At 65.0% G+C, this 15,366-nt stretch overlaps 1 protein-coding gene across 1 annotated transcript in view; it reads left to right on the top strand.

Annotated features, from left to right (window-relative positions):
* Positions 1–6,173: 6,173 nt before the first annotated feature.
* The window catches only part of MYO15A (myosin XVA), a gene marked incomplete at its 5' end in the record, with an annotated part of 50,842 nt that continues 41,649 nt past the window's right edge, over positions 6,174–15,366 (top strand). The window contains 6 exons of the mRNA XM_081218628.1: positions 6,174–9,857; positions 11,843–11,925; positions 12,484–12,547; positions 13,140–13,249; positions 13,586–13,660; positions 13,786–13,876. Coding sequence (XP_081074754.1) covers positions 6,174–9,857; positions 11,843–11,925; positions 12,484–12,547; positions 13,140–13,249; positions 13,586–13,660; positions 13,786–13,876 — 4,107 coding nt within the window. The remainder of the gene's footprint in view (positions 9,858–11,842; positions 11,926–12,483; positions 12,548–13,139; positions 13,250–13,585; positions 13,661–13,785; positions 13,877–15,366) is intronic.

Raw genomic sequence — 15,366 nt, 5'->3', positions numbered from 1 at the left:
AGCCTGGGGTTCAGGGGGGCCTCTGTGAGGAGTGATGCGAGGTGCCGTGCGGGCCTGCGAGCAGCCTGGGCTCCAGGGGCAGTGACTTGCCCTCGGCTGCACGGCTTGTGAGCGCAGAGCTGGGATTTGAACCCCACTCTGAGGCTGCTGAGCCAATGAGAAGACTTCCTCCTGGCCCTGCAGCCTCTGGGGCAGGTGGCAACAGGTTTATGGAGGCACTGGGCCAGCAGGTGGGGCAGGGCCCCTGGGGGGCTAGAGCAGGCCCACTGCCCAGCTCTCCCGGCTGTTCTTGGCTTCTCTGTCAGCTGCTCAGGCTCCTTTCCGGTGACAAAACAGGAATAATAGACATTATTAAATATGCATGGGGCCCCAGGCGGGCAGCGTGGTGGGCTGGGCTTGCCGCCCATGATACAGACACAGCTTCTCCACTGGCGGCCGCATTCCTGGGGCCTGGCCGAAGGACCCCCCGTTGGGCGGCATGCGGACAGGGAGCAGACCACTTGACCCAGGTAAGGTGACCGGCCCTGGACCCCTGGACCCTCCGACTAGCACCCCCAGGGGGGAGGGGGAGGGGGCGGTGGCTGACCTGTGGCCTTGCTCCCTCACCGTGAGGTTGTGTCAGCCTCGGTTTCTTCATCTGTAAAATGACATGATCGATGCCCAGTGCAGTCCTCTTCTCTGCGACGGTGGGTTGCTTACCTTGGCCCCTCCTCCTGCCACAAGGCCTGGCCACAAGGTCCCAAGGGAGGGTTTCTGCCTGGGTCATGGTCATTGCCGCTTCCTGCCTCAGGTTCACAGGGCGTCAGATCCAGGCCTGTTGTGTCCCCCAAGCAGGCTGGGAAAGGATGGAGATAAGGCTAGAGGTCTGGGCCTCCTTGGCCAGTGTGGGCTTGGGGGGCAGGGTCTGAGGCTCCGGTCACTGGGCCCCCACGTCTCTCCCTTGGGTGGGCTTGTTTCCAGGGCAGTCTGTGCATCTGTGATGGGTCCTTGGCCTCCTGGATCTGTGGTCAGCATGGTTAGGCTGTCCAGCCTGCGCGAGGGTAGGTCGGCATGAACTGGCCTCTCGCAGCGCCTCGTGCTGGGGGAGGCATCCCTCGGGCTGGTGAAGCCCCCCAACACCTCCCAAAAGTCCCTGCCCCACACCACCAAGGTGCACCCCAAGGGTCAGCCCCTGTCCCAGGCGCCCCCTGTTCCGATCACTCATCCTCCTGGGCCTTCTGTGCAGGGAGGCTCTGGCCAGGGTGACCCGAGGTCCCTTCTGCTCAAATGGCCTGTCTTTATGAAGGTCAGCAGTACCCACACGTCCCTCTGCCCTGGCTGCAGGGCTGCGCTCCCAGGGGGCCTGGCCTGCACCTGTACGAGACTCTGGTGCCAAAGGGCTCAGGATACAGATGTCCATCCACGTCCCCGTGTTCGTCCCTGTGTCCCTTCCTCTCCAGCTTAGACTCCCCGCTTCCTCATCTCAGAAACCTTCTTTGGCAAAAAATCCCTAAGCTCATCTGTCCTCCTCAAGATCCCAACTGGCCTGGCCCTGGCGGGAGGGCGGGGGGCGCTGCTTACACCACCCAGGGTGGGCGTCTCCCTGCGCCACTGACAGCCTCTGCACCGGCCCTGCCCCCTCAAACCCCGGCTGGAAAACTCCCAACGCCCCGTACTCATCTGCAGCCACCCCTCCCTCCACAGTGGAGAGGCCACCTCAGGGCCTTCACTCCTCTCGCATGCTCTCTCCTGGGCCTGTCCTGAGGATTTGCCATCGGGTCTGTGTGACTCATCCTCCTGGGCCTGGCCGGGGCCACCATAACAAAGTACCCAGGCTGGTGGCTTAAACAATGGACAAGATGTTCTCACGGTTCTGAAGGCTGGAAGTCAGAGATCGAGGTGCCCGGAGGCCTCACTCCTTGGTGTGCAGACGGCCGCCTTCTTGCTGGGCCTTCCCCACTGAAAACACACTCCTCCCGGATGCATCATTCCCTGTGGCCACCCCCTCCCCACACTGGTCAGGGCCTGGCTTCCCCACGTCCACCCTCTGCCCTCAGCTTCCCCAGCGTGCTGCCAGAACAGCTCCTGCTGAGGCCACATGCCACCTGCTGCGGAGCTGCAAGGTTTCTAACCTCATTCCCCTGGGCCCCTCCTCGGCAGCCCCTCCTTGCCTCCTTGGCACACAGTCCTTAAGGCCGGAGTTGGGGTCCCCCTTCTCGCTCTGTCCCTCTCCTAGACAGCCTCGCCCCTGTCACCCCTGACCTGCGGGGCTAAACTGCCTCCCCAACTCTCCATCTGGACGGCCCACGGTCACCCCAAAACCCTCTGCGTCTCAGACCAAACTTGTCATCTTCCCACACCTCCCACCTGGCCTCAGGCACCGGGCCAGCCCCAAAGGCCCCACACAACCCTCTCGGGCTGCCCACTTGACTTGAGTGTGTCCCCCGCCACAGCTGACCCCAGCACAGCCACTGTCCCCCGCGCCCCATCCTCCACACAGTGGCCCAAAAGCTTTTGTCCAGGACGGCCACGCAAGGAGCAGCGTGAGGCCGCAGGTGAGCGCAGGACGCTCTGGAGCCAGGCGCTCGGGTCCTCGCTGTGGGCCCTTCGCTCAGCGACCTAACCTCCCTGAGACCTGTATTATAGACCCTCCGTCTACACAGCGAGAACGGCAGCTCCCACCTTACACACTGTGAGGATCTAGTGAGATCCCGGGGGAGAGCATTTGGCCCTGAGCCCAGCCTGTCGGAAAGCTTGGCAGTGCTGGTTACTTTTATTTCAGACCTGATCACAGCATCCCTGACAGCTCAAACCCCTGCCACATTCCCTGCTGCCATAGAGATGGAGACCACAGTCCCACCCCAGCTCCCATCCTGGCCGCTTGCCTCTCCACATGCCCCACGTCACTCCACCTCTCTCACCACCTGGCCTTTAAACATACTCTTCCATCTGCCCCAACACTGTTCCCTCTTCCATCTGATTAGCTCCCTCATCCCTCAGATCTTGGCTCAGGGTCAGAAACTCAGGGAACCCCCTGGCCTCCCCATGCAGTGTCCGCCCACCTGCGTCATGGCCTGGCCTTCACGGCTCTTCCCACGGCTGTAGCTCCCCCCTTGTTGGTGTGGCTTTTTGCTTAACATCCGTGTCCCCCTGACACTGGGAGCTGAGTGGGGGCGGAGGCCGTGCCTGGTTCTGCTCGACTCTGTGGCCCCCTGGAGCCCAGCATGGTGCCTGGCATGTGGCAGGTAACACATGAATGAGTGAGAGACTCGTTCCCTGACACCTGCTCTGTGCCTGCAGCAGAGGCCGGGGACCCCAAGAGGGAGGCGGGACCCTGAACCAGCCAGAGAAGGGGGCTCCCCTTAGAGACTGCAGGGTGCAACCCCACCCCCCGGCTCCACATGACATTTGAGGAAAGTGAGGACGGGAGGGGGGCCCAGGGACATCGCCCGGAGCCACACCTCTGCCTGCCCACACTGGGGGTCCTCAGCAGCCTGTGGTTTGCCCAGGAGAACAGCTGGGAGGCCAGCACTGGACGCTGGCCAGCGACTCACCGGGCTGCAGCAAACCTCAGGCAGGCATCTTTGGGCTCCGAAGCCCACTGTCCGGATGAAGAGACCAAAGCTCAGAGTGGCCAGCCCAGCCACAGGAGCACCCACGTTGCTCGGAGGAGCCTAGGGGTTGTGAGGGGCAGCTTGGAACTCTGGGTCGGTCCCATTCCTGTCCTGGGTGCAGCCTCTGCCCTGGGCTCCTCAGCTGTAAGTGTGGGCACTAGGGCACCCTCCGCTCCTGGGGCCAACGGGAGCCTTCATGAGATAAACAGAGCCAGGCACAGGGCCTGCGGAGAATAAGCTGCTCTCATTATTGTTACTACCGACCTCGTTATTCCAGGCCGCGGCTCCTCTCTGCTCTGGGGAGGTGGCCTGGGGGACAGCCGGCAGCAGGGCCTGCCCACACCACCCTTCTGGTCTCTGGGGCCGGCTTGGCCCCAAACAGTGCAGCCCCAGGCTCACTCCTAGGGCCTGTCCTCCATGTGCACCCACCCCCTGGCGCCATCCTGCCGAGCCGTGGCCTCGGCACCACCCGGACACCGCTGACTCCCTGACAGCTGTGCAAGTCCCGCCAACTCCCCGGACGGCGGACATCCAAGATCACCACGTGCAGAGCTCCACCCACGGCCTTCCTCACCTCCACTGGCCGCCTCTACTCTCCCGCCTGCTTCAGTAAGGAAACCGCGCAGGTACTCGTGAGTTGCCTGCAGGCTCCACCTGCAAAATATACCAGCATCCCAGCACTCTGTCCACCGCACTGCCCCAGCCTGGCCCAGGCCCCAGTGTCGCTCGCCCGGACCGCCACAGTAGCTCCCACAACAGCCACTGCTTTTGCCCTCAGCCCCTGCCATCCGTCCTTCCTGTGGCGGCGAGAGGGATCCTGTGAAGACCAAGGAGGTCCAATTCCATCCCTTCTCTGCCACAGCCGTGGCCAAGTCCTCACCCCTGACCTCTGCCCCACCCCCTGCCTTCGCCCCTCACTGCATTCGGTCACCCTGGCCTTGCTGTTCCTCCATCACATCAGGACCGCTGTGCCTCCCCCAGGCCTCCCTCCCTCCCCTCCTGCAACTCTTGGCCCCCGCGTCACTTCCAGGGCACCTCACCCAGGCCATTCGGTGCTATATACCCGAGTCTCGATGCCGCGTCCCTGCGTTATTTCAATGCCAGCGCTCACACCATCCCACCGGTTGTATCTTTCACTCACTCTGTTTGTTGCCAGTCCCCGCCCCCTAGAATGTCAGCGCCACCAGGGCAGGTTTCTGTTTCCTTAGCTGTGTCCCCAGTGCTTAGACAGCGCCTGGTTCATGGCAGGCTTCCAGCAGATGCTTCTGAACAAATGAATGAACAGACAAGTCAGTGCATGCTGTCCTGAGGGACAGGGGCCAGGCTGACCAAGAGTCCAGGTGGGGCCCAAGCAGGGACACGGCCTGGGCAACCTCCACCAGCACATCAGGGCCTCTGGCTTGCTCCATGGCTCAAGTAGGGCCCTCTGCCCCAGAACTCCTGGAAGGCCCAGACTCTGGGGTCAGCCCAGCTAAGCCCCTACCTCTGGCCAGTGTCCAGAGCTGTTCCCCTCCCACACGACGGCCCACATGCCCAGGAGCCCAGAGGCAGAAACCGGCAGGAGAGGCAGGGCCAGGCAGGGGCCTCCGACATGGGCCACATGTGTGGCACCTCCACCACGGATGCTGCCCAGCAGCTCCATCACATCTCATTTCCTCCCTGTGAAGGACACAGGGCAGCCGTATCACTCCCATCCTGCAGAGGAGGAAACTGAGGCCTAAAGAGGACAAAGGGCTTTCCTGAGACCACACAGCCCGTCGGTGGCAGAGCTGGGATAAGAGCCAGGCCTGACCCACCCTCTGCTTCTGCTCCTCTGCAGCCCTTGCCCTCACCAGGCACATGGCCTTACCAGGCCCTGCTGGAACCGAGAAGCCCCCTTCTTGCCCTGCCTTCTGAGCCAGCAGCCTGGTTCTCCCCGATAAATTATTCACGCTCCCAAGGGCCGGCCAGCTCTGGTTACACTGACCGCAGCCCTGGGCACCTGCCATGCCCACCACCCCTCCTCCCTTACCCAGGACCTGGAGGGGCCCAGGTTCCCTCCCCTCCAAGGTGACTTGGTGGGCTTTGAACGTCCCACCCTGGCTCAGGAAATGCGGCTCCACTTGTGGCCCAGGACAGATGTGCTGGGTGGTTTAGGGCAGGTGGCTTCCCCTCTCTGGGGCGCAGTGACCCAAGCACTCACTTCGGTGGGTGAGCCGGCAGAGGCTCAGGGAGGGCTTGATTGGGGTTGAGCCACGGTTGTCCTCATGGAGATTCTAAGGCCAACACAGTCTCCCCAGCATGGGCCTGCCAGGCCTCCCCTGCTTCCCATAAACAACACCCAGTTGCTTTCCAACAGGCTCGAGGGTGAAATTCTAGGCGGGGCCCGAGGAGATGAATTATGGATCTGCCCTCCTGAAAGCCTGGTCCCAGCCAGAAGGAGCTTGGCTGTCCCTCCCCCGGCTACCGGGACAGTCCCAGCTGCTCTGAGCCTGAGGAGGCTGCGTGTCCAGCCGCAGGCAGGAGACTCAGCAGGTCCCTGTGTCCCCAAGGCCCTGAGCTTGTGACACCGGCCGGCCTGGCAGGGAGCAGGTGGCCACCATGGCGAAGGAAGAAGAGGATGAGAAGAAAGCTAAGAAAGGGAAGAAGGGGAAGAAGGCGCCGGAGCCGGAGAAGCCCAAGCGGAGCCTGAAGGGGACTTCGCGGCTGTTCATGGGCTTCCGAGACCGCACGCCCAAGATCTCCAAGAAGGGGCAGTTCCGGAGCGCGTCGGCATTCTTCTGGGGGCTCCACACCGGACCCCAGAAGACCAAACGCAAGAAGAAGGCGCGCACGGTGCTCAAGTCTACGTCGAAGCTCATGACGCAGATGCGCGTGGGCAAGAAGAAGCGCGCCATGAAGGGCAAGAAGCCGTCCTTCATGGTGATCCGCTTCCCTGGCCGGCGCGGCTACGGTCGCCTGCGCCCGCGTGCCCAGTCGCTCAGCAAGGCGTCCACGGCCATCAACTGGCTCACCAAGAAATTCCTCATCAAGAAGGCCGAGGAGTCGGGCAGCGCGCAGGCCACACTGGACGCCTGGATGGACCGCTCCGGCTCCCGCGTGGGCTCGCGCAAGCTGCCCTTCCCGTCGGGCGCCGAGATCCTGCAGCCTGGGGGTCGCCTGCGCAGGTTCCCGCGTGCCCACAGCATCTACGAGTCGGGCGAGCCCGTGGGCTTCCTGCCCTTCGAGGACGAGGCCCCGTTCCGGCACTCGGGCTCCCGCAGGTCGCTGTACGGGCTGGAGGGCTTCCAGGACCTGGGCGAGTACTACGACTACCACCGCGAGGGTGATGACTACTACGACCGGCAGTCGCTGTACCAGTACGAGGAGGAGCCCTACCGGGGCGCCTATGGCCTCCACGGCCCGGCCTGGCCGCCCTATGACTACCCGCACGGGTACCCGCCCGAGGACCCCTACGACTACTACGGCCCAGACTACTATGGGGGCTCCTTCTACTCCAACTACGGCTACCGCTATGGCTACGACGACTACGAGCCCCCCTACGCGCCCCCGTCGGGGTTAGCGTCTCCCTACGGCTACTACGACGCATATGCGGGCGAGGCGCAACTGCACGGCTACTACCAGGACTCCTACGCCCCTTCCAATGCGCTTTACCCGCCCTACCCGCCCTACGACCTCGCCTACGACCTCCCGTATGCCGGGCCCTACCCGGATACCTACGGGGCGCCCTACCCGGATGTCTACGGGGCGCCCTACCTGGGCGCCTACGCGCCGCCCTACCTGGACGCCTACGCGCCGCCCTACCTGGACGCCTACGCGCCGCCCTACCTGGATCCCTACGCGCCGCCCTACAGCGTCCCCTACGGTGCCTCCCATGGAGTCCCCTATGCCGCCGAAGGCATCTATGGTGGCGGGGACCAGGCCATCTACCCCCCCGAGGGGCCCTATCTTCCGCCGGAGCAGCCGGCCTTCACGTACCCGTGGGTACCGCCGCCCATCCTGTCGCCTCACAACCCGTACGCCCACCCCATGGATGACATCGCGGAGCTGGAGGAGCCCGAGGAGGCGGGCGGTGAGCGGCAGGGCACCTCCTTCCGCCTGCCCAGCGCCGCCTTCTTCGAGCAGCAGGGCATGGACAAGCCTGCCAGGTCCAAGTTGTCCCTCATCCGCAGGTTCCGCCTCTTCCCGCGGCCCCAAGTGAAGCTGTTTGGGAAGGAGAAGTTGGACGTGCCCCTGCCGCCTTCCCTGGACATCCCTCTGCCCTTGGGAGATGCGGACGAAGACGAAGAAGAGGATGAGATGCCGCCGCTGTCCCCGGTGCCCTACGGCCACCCCTTCTGGGGCTTCCTCACGCCGCGGCAGCGCCGCCTCCAGCGTGCCCTCTCGGCCTTCGGCGCCCCCCGGGGCCTGGGCTTCAGGTCGGACTTCGGACGCCCAGCGCCGCGCCCGGCCACCTCGCTGGCGCGGTTCCTCAAAAAGACTTTGTCGGAAAAGGAGCCCATCCTGCGGCTGAGGGGCAGCCAGAAGGCCCGGGCGCGAGGCCCAGCGGTCAGGGAGGCGGCCTACAAGCGCTTCGGCTACAAGCTGGCCGGCATGGACCCCGAGCGGCCCGGCACGCCCATCGTGCTGCGGAGGGCGCAGGCGCGCGCGCGCAACAACAACAACTCCCGCCGTCCGCCGACGCCGCCGCGCGCCCCAAGCCCCGCCCCCGGCCTGCCGCCCGCCCCAGCCCTCGCCCCCTCCGTCCTGACCCCGGGCCTCACCCCGCCGGCTTCGCCCTACGACTCGCTCCGCCGGCACCCGCCGCCCTGGGCCGCCCCGGCTCACGTGCCCCTCGCACCCCAGGCCAGCTGGTGGGCCTTGGCCGAGCCCCCGCCCGTGAGCCCCGAGGGGCCCCCTGACCCTCTGGCCTTCCCCGGACCCCGGCTCTCCTTCAGGGGCTCCCGCCGGCGGGACGCGGCCTTCGGCTTCCCCGGGCACTCGCCCCGGCCCTCGCTGAGGAGCCCGCTCCTCCTGGGGTACCGCTCATCCCTGGGGCCCCGCTCGCCCCTGGGGCCCTTGTCCCCCCAGCCCTCCGTCCGCCCTGGCCCCTTCCGGCCGCCCTTCTCGCCGCCGCCCCGCCGTCCCCGCTCGCTGCGGGAGCCCCTGTCCCCGCGCCGAGCCTCGGGGCGCCCAGGCACACCCCGGTCGCCGGCTCTGGGCTCCCCGCGGCCGCCCTCGCCGCCCCCTCTGCTGGGCCCCAGCCCACGGAACCGCTCTCTCAACCTGCCCTCGCGCCTCCCGCGCACGTGGCGCAGCCTCAGCGAGCCTCCCACCAGGGCCGTGAAGCCCCGGCCGCGCCAGTCCTTCCCCCTGCCTCCCGGCCCTGGGTCTTGGCGGGCGGCTGCCGCTGCCGCTGCCGCTGCCTCTGCCCCTGCCCCTGAGCACCGCAAGAGCCAGCGCGAGCCCAAGGATTCGGAGACGCTCTGGACAGTACCCCCGCTGGCCCCCAGCTGGGACGTGGACATTCCTGACACCCACCGGCCACCTTCGCCCTGGCCGGGAGGCCCAGGCAGCCTCCGTGGCTTCTCCAGGCCAACCCCTGTACCCCCAAACCCCTTCCTCCAGCACGTGGGCCCAGGGCTATCCCCTGCTCCCCAGCCTGAAGATCCAGCCTCTGACTCAACCGGTATTCTCCTGGGTAGACACCACGACCCAGGGCCTGGACAGCTGACTAAATCGGCCAGCCCGAGCCCCAAGAAGCCTGAAGAAGAGGCCTGTCCGGAGGACCCCCAGCCACCTGCAGAGCCTGAACCCCCGACCCTGACACCCCCCAAGGATTCCCGCTCAGAGCGGAAAGCACTGAGGCTCAGCTTCTCCTACCCTCTGGCCACCTCTGACCAGATGAGGGCCACGTGGCCACCATGGCGCCGCTGGGGGACACTGCCCAGGGCCCCAGCCCCCTTGGCGCCCTCTGGGGCCCCAGGACCCCTGCCCAAGGCGGGTGAATGGCTCCAGGCAAGCCCTGGGCGTTTTGCTGTGGTCATGCCTCGTGTGCAAAAGCTGAGCTCTTTCCAGCGAGCTTGTCCTGCTACCCTGCAGCCTCCCACCCAGGAGCCAGAGCCTGGGCCCGGGCTGAGAGCCTGGAGTCTGCTCTGGTCCCGCCTCTGGCTGCCGGTGGAGGCCCATCAACCCTGCACACGAGTACACGCTCGCCCCCCGTCCTGCCGCCTGGGCCCTGGAGCTGCCTGCCTGCCCCACGGGGGCCCTGGGGAAAAGATTGGCCCCAAAGGCTGGTGGAACAAGGTATGGGGGCACAGGTTAAAGGGAGGGCTTGTGGTTCCATCCTGGGAAGCAGGGCAGGAGACAGTCTCGGGACCTTGGCGAACTGCTGCCTGCTTGGGCCTCAGTCTTCCCATCTGTAGCTTGGGGAGAACAGCCTCCCAGAGCTTCTGGGGGATTAAACAAGGGGATGCCCGACACAGGCAGGCAGAGGACAGAGATGCCAGAAACTGCCCCCAGGCACTTGGAGGAAGGGATCTTGTCCCAGCCTGGGCTCCAAGCAGTCCTGTCCTCGTCCGATCTGGATGGCACGTCCACTCCGAGCCCCCCGCAGGGATCTTGGCTGAGTACGAAACTGCAGACCCTGCCTTACCCACCCTGTCCCACCCCCCCATTCACGTTCATGCTGTTTCTGCCTGCTGCTGACCCTCCCCCAAACTGGGTCTTCTGTTTCTTTGGGGCTCCTGCCTAAGGGCAGTCCCCCGGGCTGCAGGGTTCTGGACTGTCCAAAGGTGAGGGCTCAGGAACCAACCTTCCAGCTTCTTTACTGCACAGTGGGGAAGCCAAGACCCAGGTCACGCAGTGGATCACGGCTGAGCCAGGAGTCTGTCTGGGCCCCCGTAGGGTGTGGGGCAGGCAGCCTTTCTGAGGGGTGCCAAGCCCGTGCCTGGCTGCCATGCTCGTGGCGGAACACGAGCCTGGTGCCGGGTGGCCCTCAGTGGAGGGGGGTGGTCACCGGAGCCTCCCCCGGGACGCCTGGGGTGGGCGGGGCACGCAGGGGTGGCGGGCGTTTCTCAGCCTCTGCAGACGGTGCCCCGTGGAGCGGGCAGCCAGCGGGCCCATCAATGGCGACTGGGGCGGCCTGGCTGCTGGGGGGGCCCTGGCCCCAACGGCGGGTGCCCCGTGCCGTGTGGGCCGCAGCGTTGCAGGAGCGGGGCGCAAAGCGCCCGGGGGTGAGGGGCAAGGATGCGTGGGCCCTCCTCACCCTGGAATACGTGAGTGGCTGAATTATTCAGGGTTTGCGGCCACCGGCGCACATGGGCAGGCGGGTGGGCGGGAGGCCAGGGCCTCTGGGGTGATACCCGCTGTGCCCTACTTAGCACGCGGGCTGCCTCCCGGTGTCCCCTTTCCTCTCCGCTCAGGGAGGGGTGCAGACTGGACCCGAGAGTCAGGACAGGCGGGCTCACAAATGTGCTTGCAGTCACACGGGTCACGTGCGGGCCTGGGACGTGTGCTCGGGCGCTCCACAGCCTAACGAGGAGAGCCTGTGAGTGCGTGTGCCACGGCCCGGGCAGACGTGGTATCTGCGGGGTCAAGTGTACACACTACCAGGGCACAGTGGTGGGCCTGAAGCCCACAGGGGGCATCGGGACTTTCGTCTCGAGACCCCCAGGTGCGGGGACACCTGTCACATGAAAACCTGTCCAAGGGACGTTGAGAGCACGTTCCTGCATGTGTGTGTGCCTCCAGGCAGGCACCGCAGGCCAGTGTGCACGTCCACAGGCCCCGTGTGAGACCACAGGTGGGCGTGGGAGCACCTGGGCTGCAGGCGCCGTTGCCTGTGGGTCTGTGCATGTGGGTCTGCGTTTGCCCTGCACGGGGCACAGGGTGCGGTGCCGAATGAGAAAGTCCTGGTCCTTCCGGAGGCCCCAGACACCAGAAGCGGATGTTCTCCTAGTTGTCACACAGGCAGACCTGGGGTTCACCCTGGAGGAGGGTGTCAGCCTGGGAGAACGTGAGGTGGGAGGCCTTCTGGCCAGGCAGAGGGAGCAGTGCCCCCCGTGCGTGTGCTCAGCCCCTGGCAGGGCCCTTGGGAAGACGGGCAGCGCAGAGGCCAGCCATGTCCCTGGGAGTTAAGCATTGTGTTCCGAGGCAGACAGCCCACAGGACCCGGCTGGCCCGGCCTCAGGGCTCCTTCCTCCACACGGCAGTGGGTCCTGGCCATGTTCAAGCCGGGGGGCCACGCACGGGCACCCTCTGGCTGGCTGACCACAGGCTGTCTCCCCCAGATGCACTCCATCCGCAACCTGCCGTCCACACGGTTCCGTGAGCAGCACCGGGAGGACGGCGTGGAGGACATGACGCAGCTGGAGTGAGTGGGGGTGGCAGGGTTGGTGAGTGGTCACTGCCTCCCACCTGGGTGCCCCTCATCTCTTGGAACATTTTCAGAGGCTGTTTCCTCCCCTGTTAAGCGAGGCTCAGGCAGTGTCACAAAGGCCCAGTAATTCAGATGGGCTGGGTCCAGACCCCAGCCCTGGCGCTTATCAGCTTGCACCTGGGCAAATACTCAGCCTCTCTGCCTCAGTTTGTCGCCCACGGGATGCTGTGGGGTGGCTGTTGGTGTAAGGGTGCTGGCACATTGGAGGTGCCTCAGGCGTGAGGGTCGTGCTGGTTAATGGCATTATCCAGTCACAGTGACAGCCTTCACGTTTGCTACCTGAGGGCATCCCCTACCCCAGCAAGGTGAGAACAGTGATTATCATACCCGTTGGATGGATAGAAAAACTGAGGCACAGAGAGGTTAAGTAACTTGCTCAAGGCCTCACAGTTGGTTGGTGTCAGAGATGGGACTTGAACGCAGGCCTTTCTGACCAAGGCCCTACCCTGAGGGGAAGGTGGGTCCTGACTGCCTCTCTCCATCTCCTCACAGAGATCTCCAGGAGACCACTGTGCTGGCCAACCTCAAGACCAGATTTGAACGGAACCTCATCTATGTAAGGCCTGGGGCTGACCCCCCTGGGCTTGAGTCTGAGGGCAGCTGCCTCCCTGCCTCTTGGGGCTGCAGTGGAAGCGTGGATTTCTCCTGCTCGCCCCAGACTTGTGCCATCTGGTTTGAACCCTGGAGTTTCTACTATTTGAGCATAGCATTCAAGAGCCGGGAGCGCTATAATCCAAAGTCCTAAAACATAGAGTCTTAGAGGCCTGGAGACGGGGAACCCAGAAGTGTGTGACCCCCACCAGGGGCCCGATGGGTAAAAGCTTCCAGAGTCCTGGGAGCCATACACCTGGGGCCCCGGGGGGATGGTCAGGGGCCAGGCCCCGACTATGAACGAAGGAAGCAGGCACCCTTGTGGGATCATGGCTGTGGGGCTTTGCGTGCTCCACCCTCTGCCCAGCCTCAGCCTGGTTCAGTGCCTGACACTCCACCACCAGAGCACACGACCCATCAAGCTGTCCGGGGGCCCAGGGTGCAAACACCAGGGCCAGGCAGACAGATGTCCGTCCCCATGAAACAGGGATCCCGGCTCCCAGGAGTGGGGGAGGGAGGGACACAGACGGGCCCTGAGGCCACCGTCTGCCCAGCAGACGTACATCGGCAGCATCCTGGTGTCGGTGAACCCGTACCGGATGTTTGGGATCTACGGGCTGGAGCAGGTGCAGCAGTACAGCGGTCGGGCCCTGGCTGAGAATTCCCCGTGAGTGTCTCCAGGGCTGGGGGAGGGGGCCTCCCCGGGGGTCTCCTGGGTTCCTGTCTGATCTTGGCAAGTCCCTGGTTGCCCCTCAGCCGTGGGTGGTGGATGGCGGTGGGGAGCCCAGCAGCCTCTCCCTGAGCCTGGCCACAGCCCGCTGCGGGCTGGAGGCCACTGTGGCTCAGACCTGGGTGGGGAGCCTTGCGGGGAGCATTCCCCGAGGGTGGGGTACGGCAAGATTGGCTGCTCGGCCAGGCAGAGGTGTCCCCCTGCCCATTCCCTGGGAGGTTTGGGAGCAGCAGCAGGGCCTGGCCCGGGAACGCCTGTGGCCTGTCTCTCCAGGCACCTCTTTGCAATTGCAAATCTCGCCTTCGCCAAAATGCTTGATGCCAAACAGAGCCAGTGCATAATCATCAGGTGAGCAGCAGAGGGGCTGGGGGCCGGCCTGCCTGCCCGCGTCCTCCTGTGTCACGGCGGGGTCAGGGGAGCCCAGAAGAGGCCGTGAACAGGCTGGAGCTCACTCTGCCCCTCTGCCTGGTCAGCGGAGAGAGCGGCTCTGGAAAAACAGAGGCCACGAAGCTGATTCTGCGCTACCTGGCGGCCATGAACCAGAAACGGGGCATCACACGGCAGGTGCGTCTGTCCCACCAGGGCCCTCAGCCCAGCGCCCCTCGTGCTCCTCGAGAGGCGAGACTCTATGGCCCCACTTGGAGGATGGGCGGCCGAGCCCAGGGCTGCACAGAGTGGCCTCGTGGGACTTGGGGCTCTTGCTGCCTCCCCTTCCAGGAGTTCTCTCCCGCTTGCCTTCCCCCGCAGCTCTGTGTTCCAGCCCCCTGGGGCGGCCCCAGAAGAGGTCACACGGGCAGAGGGTGTCGTCCACTCCTCCCGCCTGGCCTCACATTCATGGTCGTGAAAGAGGCAGGACAGGCCCGAATGTGCGCGATGGCCAGTGTAGGGTCAGGAGAGGCTGGGGCGCTGAGAAGGCCTGGCTGGGGTCTGCAGCATTGGAGGTTTGCTTACGTCAGAACCTCCGTAACGGTTTCCCGAGGACCTGCTGTGTGCCAGGCCCAGGCCAGGCTCTGGGGAGCAGGCAACAGCAACACAGTCTGATAAATGTTCCCATCTTGTGGGAATTTTGTTCTAGTGTAGGAAACAGAAAGGAAAATAGCAGGGGTCAGGGCAGGTCCTGCTGAGAAGGCAAGGCAGTGGGGCCTGCAGACATCTGGGGAAGAGCAGGTGCAAAGGCCCTGGGGTCCAGCAGGTGTGGTGTGCTGGGTCGGCAGAGGGGCAGAATGTGGTCCAGGTGAGGGAGGATGGTGGCTCGAACCAAAGAGGTGACAGTGGGGTTGGTAAGCACAGCTGGCCTGGGTGCGGTTCCAGGACTTGGTGAGGGACCAGACGGGGCTGTAAGAGGGGACACCCAAGCTGGCCCCAGGCATTCGGCCTGAGTTATGGGAGCAGCCAACAGCTGAGGGGCAGGATATGGAGAGAAGACGCAGGTGCCCTTGAGGGTCTGCCGGGCACGCATGCACAGGTGGTGGGAGACGGTAGATGTGCCAGGAGCCTGGAGCTCAGGGGAGGTGGGGCAGAGGCCGAGGCCTGCCAGCTCAGACTCCAGAACGTGACGCTCAGACTCTGGCCCACCCCTCCAGAGGTTTGCAGTGGCCACAATGTCCTAGCTGGTGGCGATCTCTGCAGGTGATCTGGGGGCACTGGGCGGGGGCTGCTGGGCCCTCGGTGAGGAGGGGGTCAGCCCAGGCTTTGTGGTCAGGAGAGGTCACTTCCTGGCGGTCCGCTTCTGATACCGACCTTGGCCTGCCAGCCCCTCCCATCCCAGCCTGGGTCTCCTGGAGGCCAACCAGATCATCCCTTTGCTCCAGGCCGGGGATCAAGCCTCCAAGGGTAGACTCCTGGGAGGACTGACTGCGTAGGCAGGCAGCCGTGTGCGTCAGGCACCTCCTGTGTGCGGGAAGCCTTGTGCTCTGTTGGCACCAGAGCCTTGCGGCAGCCCTGAGAGCTGGAAAACTGAGTCCTGGGAGGGCAGTGACTTGCCCAGTGTCCCAGAGTGACGGGCTGGAGGGGCTGGGGTCTGAGGCTCATGGCGGGGAGCTGTCTTGGCAGCG

The sequence above is a fragment of the Mesoplodon bidens genome (assembly GCF_964165515.1).
Source record: "Mesoplodon bidens genome assembly, chromosome: 19".
In the NCBI taxonomy this organism is placed as follows: Eukaryota; Metazoa; Chordata; class Mammalia; order Artiodactyla; family Ziphiidae; genus Mesoplodon; species Mesoplodon bidens.
This window is presented reverse-complemented; position numbering and strand designations above follow the sequence as displayed.